At 43.3% G+C, this 6,134-nt stretch overlaps 1 protein-coding gene across 1 annotated transcript in view; it reads right to left on the bottom strand.

Moving 5' to 3' along the window:
- LOC103359564 (connector enhancer of kinase suppressor of ras 2) overlaps positions 1-6,134 on the bottom strand; it is a 70,237-nt gene that overhangs the window by 24,671 nt on the left and 39,432 nt on the right. The window contains exon 9 of the mRNA XM_008284961.1: positions 4,272-4,418. Within this exon, the coding sequence (XP_008283183.1) occupies positions 4,272-4,418 (147 nt within the window). The remainder of the gene's footprint in view (positions 1-4,271; positions 4,419-6,134) is intronic.

Here is a 6,134-nt window from a genome sequence, read left to right as displayed (position 1 = left end):
GGGCAGTTTTTAAGTCTTTAGCTTTTCAGTCACTGTGATTATATCGATGCTGAAGTGGTGTTTTACGAGAGAATACACACCTTTTCATGCATCTTTTCCCTCAACTAACGTTACTTGTCTCGCTTACCGTTGTCTGCCTCTCAGGTGAAAAGCTCACTACTGCCCCTAGAGGCCTGTGGCACTTCCGCTGTGTGACTGGATATGCGGCGTTTTCTTTTTGCAGCGCTTCCTGTTTATGCAACGCATTCATGTATATGCAGCTCATTTGTGTGTATGCACGTCATTTCCCCTCGTCGGCCACCGTAGCGCGAACTTTTCCCACAAGAACCGCCCCTGTGGAACCTCTTTCAAGGAAGTAAAAAGTACCGACACTGCTTGGTTAAAATGCCAACTGGTTAAATTCAGAGATGACAACAAGGGACATTTTTTCCACCCTCATGATGTCCTCGTCGAATCGCAGTCTCCTCTCTAACATCAATAATATAAAATTCACTGTACAGGCGAACAAAACAAGCCTCCATTGTTATTTCCTACATGCTCATAGAACTGGAGTTCTGTTTTAGTTTTATTGAACTCTGGGTTAATGTAAGCTGCCAGGTCCTTGACCAAAACTGAAACACAAAAGCCCAGAAGACCCGATTATGTAAAAAAATTGCCCCACCTTGCACCTGTTCCTGCAGTGGAAAGCCGCCTAATGGTTGGGTTGTGTTCAAGTGTTGGAGTGACTCATGAAAGAGTGAAAGTGCACAACAACAGGAACCCTGAAACTGAAGCAGCTACATGGGATTCAGCCATTATTTCCACCTGAGCTTTTACTCCTCTCATATGCTAAAATGTCTCTAAAGAAGGCGGATTAAACCTTTAGACGTTTAGACCAATACTGCAGTTTGTAGGTCGACAAGTTAGTTTATCAGTCGGTACAATAATGACATTTTTTTCAATTTGAAGAAGGGCAAAGTTTAAGTTTACTTCTGATATCCAGAATGTTTTTCAGTTCAGGTACATTTTTCAGGTTTAATCCCTTCTGTAAATCCCACTGAGTTTTTCTCAAGGGATGACGTCTGAAAACATCCAACCTTCCTTTGATGTAGCTCCATAATACATGTTATACAGTAAAAAAAAAAAAAAAGCCTTTGTGTTCCCTTTGTGAGTGACTTCAATAACGGAGCAGTCACTAAGCCATACATAGACAGAGATTTATCCTGCATAGAATAATTTTTAATGTCAACAGGGGACTGTAACGATTCAATTAACTGACAGATTCAATAAGCAGTCAGTAGCCAGTTAGCTTAGCTTAGGCTGCTCCCTTCTGCTTTCACTCTCTATCGCTAAGCTAAGCTAATAAGGCTCCTGGTTCCGCAAGAAACAAAAATCTCCCAAAATGTTGGAATGTGCCTTTAAAACAACTATTCATGTTTTATTACTGAGCTATTTCTTGATTTCGGCACTAGTTGACAAAACAGTTCCATCTAGTTAGCAGCTGTTCTCCAGCTCATGATCTGAACCAGCACGTCATTTCTGTCAAACCAGAATTAGCACTTTCAGGACTTCATGCAGGTCGGCTTAAAAGCGAAGCATCAAACTCCATCCATAATAAATGCACCTTTAAGTAGGACTGTTTAGTCAGCAGGTACTATTACTACATATATTTACTGTTAGGGGTATATTTATAATATTGCCCCGTATGGTGATATACAGACTTGCTATCTGGTATAAACATTACATCTCTAATAATATATGAAATTGTGACATCTAAACACAACCCATCTGACACCAAAAGAAGGTCCCGTCATTGTGAAAAAGGAGCAACTCCTCGCTCACTCAGCTGGCTTATCAATAATACATTACAATAGATGTGGCCCGAAATAGCCTGCATTTACCTGATACGTATAAACATATAAGAGATTTATGAAAGCCGTGTCTCGGACTGTGCGTGGCACGTGTGACCGGGGCGGTGACCTGTGATGTGAATGCTGATGAGGCTTACAGTAACGCATGAACTTTTGCAGCAGCAGCAGCAGCAGCAGCAGTCGACACGTAGCATGAAATATGCATCATCACAATAATCCTCGCCTTCCTTGTTAAAATCATCGCCACCATTTTTTTGTAATTACAGTGGATCATCAAATTGCTTTTACGCCATCCTACTGTAGACAAAACAGACACACACAGAGGGAGAGAGGCTGAGAGACAGAGAGAGAGAGATGTGTCATTATTTGGTAGAATAAAAGAGCTTGCCATGGAGGGATTTGGGCCTGGAATCACATGATAATTTACGGAGATAAATTGTTTCCTTTGTGGATTCGGTTATAATCCAGCTGAACGTTTGCCACATTTGAGCTAAACTTCACAGCCGTACGAATTCATCCTCCAAAACCGGGCTTAGAGGTACGAGTGCGCATGTGTTCCCTATGTGCTGCTTGTTCTTGCCAGTGTGCACGTACAGTACGCATCCAAGACCAAGCTCACAGAGTGCAGTGACCCAGTTCCTTCGCCCCTCAAAGGAGCAACGGGACTGATAACAAGAAACATCTCTCTGCATGTGTGCACAAACATGCTTGCTTCGACACACAGATGGACCGGCGTGCATGGGGCCGCGCTCGGCAACGTGCGCACACCCGCCTTCCCCCGACACGCACACACTCACACTCACAAAAGACACACAAACAGGCTGTTTAGCAAGATATTTTGGATTCAGTGAATTATCTCCAGTATTTGCTGAGTAGCGGCTCTTGTTTCAGAGCCAGTGGAGCTGCCTGTAGTTGCTTATGAATAATTAAGAGCTCCAGTCTTTCTGAGAGAGAACAAAACTAAAACACTCCTTTCTTCTGCTCTCCCACAGACATCTCTGCGCTCTGATCTGGGTGCTCACGGCGCGTTTTGTGTCTTAGCGGTCCATCAGGGGTAGAATTCCCACAATCCTCTGCCGTGGCGCACAGCAAATATAACAATAAGCTCCTGGTAGCAACCGTAACGAGGCAGCAAGCTGGAAACGAGTCTTTTTGCTTGTTAAAGACGGTGATGAAGCTGAACTTATAGTAGCCGCTATAGAAACCAAACACTATGGATCTTTAAGTCTCTAACCTTCTCTCACATGCTAAATATTCCATTTGTAGGCTCGCATATGTGAAGAAACAACAGAACCATAAAAAAATAATTGCTTGAAATGAAGCGAGGGGAAGGCCTGCTGGAAGAGAGAATGAAAGAAAGGGGGAAAAAAATAAAAGAAATGAGGAGAAAAAGCCACAGAGCAGCTGAGCAGTGAACTGAGATCAAAGCACGCATGTAGCATGTAAATGAATTAGCCCGACGTAATGTTAAAAATAGCAGCCGCGCAACACGGGAGCCTGACAAGACAGTCGCCGCTTCGCAAAAGCACTCAGGCAGAATCACAGTAGCCTCCTCCTCACCCCTCTCCGTCCGTCTCGGCACAACTTGTTCTTTCTGTGCAATCCAAAATTGTTGAATGATATTTCTGGGCTGTGAGTGACGGATCTACAAAGTAGTTGCCCTTAAGTGAAATGCGTACACCCACTGTGAGCTGTAAGCCTTCAGAAAGAAAAAAAAAAAAAGCATTCCACCTTTTAGATCTACAGCACATTAAAAAGTTACTCTCTTTTGAAAAAGGAGCTGTTCTTTGGGGGGCAGAGGTTGAACGACTGAGGACCTCAGCCTCAGTACGTATGAATGCGTGCAGGAGAACGGCTCGACCCCTCGGTGACCTTTCCGCTGCTCCATACATTTAAATCATTCACACGCTGCTGAAGTGCAGTGCGGATTTAATTAGCTACTTTCTCTCCTTCACAATTTTTTTTCTCCGCTATTGCCGTTGAAAAGAAAATCCGCTTTTTTGGTGAAGGTTTAGCTACCAGCGCATTTGTGAATGACTTTGAACTGTGCCGGCGGTATGGCAGGCGGTGAAAATAAGAGATTTGTTGAACACTCGACGAGAGCATTGATGCAAGGTCAATCAGTGGATAAGTTTCCTTTGAAAATAATGTTTAAATGCCAGCAGGAGAATACAGAGTGTGGGCAGAAAAAAGGAGAGTGAGTCAAAGAAGAGGTGCCGGACAGTTGACTGCATGTAGCGCTGAAATGGTTCTACCTCCAGTTTAGAACTGTGAGTACATGAAGTGATAAATATGCGCCGAGGAGAAGTCATGCCTGAGGTTTACCTATTAATTTCTCGCATCCTCGTTCAAATTCCACTCGCAGCTGAGCTCTTGCCAGGTCAGTGTGTGAGCGGTGGATGTGTGGTGCTGGTCGTTTACCTGCAGGCCCAGCGGTTTCCAGCGGACGTTCCTGAGCAGGGCCGGCGTGGAGCTCAGGGTGTTCTGGGGCCTTTTCTTCAGCGTGAGGATGACTCCGCACGGGTCCTCTCTCAGAGCGTTCACCAGGTTCTTCAGCTGCCAGCCCACCTGAGGAGCACACACACACCGGGCTACCGAAACAACTGCTGTAAACCACCACACACACACACACATGCTGTACACGACGCGCTGAGGGCAACCGGATCTGCTGAGGAAAACCACCACTCACTAGAACTGCACTTAAGTGTTGCTGCAAACCACCACACACACACACACACACACACACACACACTGATGATGCTACCTGTCCAAAACAGCACGATACTGCTGATTTATTCTACACCATTTTATGTGAGACAGTAGAAACATTTTGGAAAACAAAGGTAGAAAGAGAAGCATCAGGGTTTCTAGCTCAACTCTCGTCGTGCATTGCTGGAGTTTGAACCGCTGAGCCACCGGAGCAGCTCACTGTGCAGCTCTTTACCGTTTGATTGCAATGATTGCATATCAACAATTCACGCTGTGTGTCATTTACGACCTCCATTATGTTTTCAGGTCTGTTGCAAATTTTTTGGGACGCGTTTTAATGAAGGCTGTGCCATCACGTCGCATTTTCACTCTTGGAAAATTGGATTTTTTTTCTCAGGTCCTGGGTTTAAAACCAAGGTCATTATAAGCCATCTGAAACAAATCAGGTGCATAAAGTACTTGGTGCATAAAAAGGTTGTTATATATGTTCAAAAATGTGTAATATCCAGATTGCAACATCAGTCACACTATTGTTTTTATAGGTCTTATTACACCAAAAACAACAATGAGCTGTCACTGTTTTTATAGATGACACTTGCACATCCGATTTTTCTACTAAAATAAAAATAAATTTTAAAAAATGCACATTTCTGGGGCGCCGCTATAGCTCACCTATTTGAGCTGGCGTCTCAAGTGCAGGGCTACAGTTCTGATGTGGAAGTCATGAGTTCGAATCCCGCTCATGACCCTTTCCCTATAGGCCCTTCTCCCATTCTTTTCCCTACTTTCCTGTCTCTCTCTCACTGCACTATCAATAAAGGCACAAAGGCCAAAAAAATAACTTTAAAAAAAATTAGAAAAGCACATTTCTGACTGTACTTTAAATTATTCTACAGGATTGGTTTCCAGTACAAACATATATTGCTGAATTATGCCAATATCACAACATGCCATTGTTTGTTTGGTCTTTGTGAAGGTTAGAATAATCATAAAAGATGTTAATTTAAAGTTGTTACCATTATAAAAGCTTTAGTTTTGCTTCCTGTTGAACATTGCGTACTGCCTCGTGTCAAATGGAGGAACTTTTCATCTGTTCTCACTGACGTACGTGGTGTGAACAAACTATCGAACAGAACACAGTTCAAGCAAGGCCGCGCAATCTGATGAAACATGACACTACTGGCCTTTGGAGCACGATCGCAACATAACATAATTTTCTCATCATTTTAAAAGCTCCAATATTCCCAGACAGGATTTAGGTAATCTCCAAAAAAAATTATGTCATCATCATCATCAGCAGCAAATCTGTAATCCATAGAAAGTTCAGAGATCCTGTGCAGTAAGGTACACATTGTCTAAAGCCTCTCTCAGACATGAGCTCCTTTATGTTAATCTGAGAGCACGTCGGTTTTGTGTCTAAATGCGCAGCCTGGTGAAAGTCGTGATAGCAAGACTTCGGTATCACTTTCAACACTAGTCAGGATTGAACTGCAGCATCAGACAGCTGAACTCTGACACGCTGTTCATTTTGTTGCCTCCAGCTGTTGAGGACTATTTCCTCTAAGTTTTCTTGAT

This window comes from Stegastes partitus, unplaced genomic scaffold (assembly GCF_000690725.1).
Source record: "Stegastes partitus isolate 25-593 unplaced genomic scaffold, Stegastes_partitus-1.0.2 Scaffold382, whole genome shotgun sequence".
Lineage (NCBI taxonomy): Eukaryota > Metazoa > Chordata > Actinopteri > Pomacentridae > Stegastes > Stegastes partitus.
The sequence above is the reverse complement of the archived record's forward strand: the minus strand, read 5'-3'. Positions and strand labels throughout refer to the sequence as shown.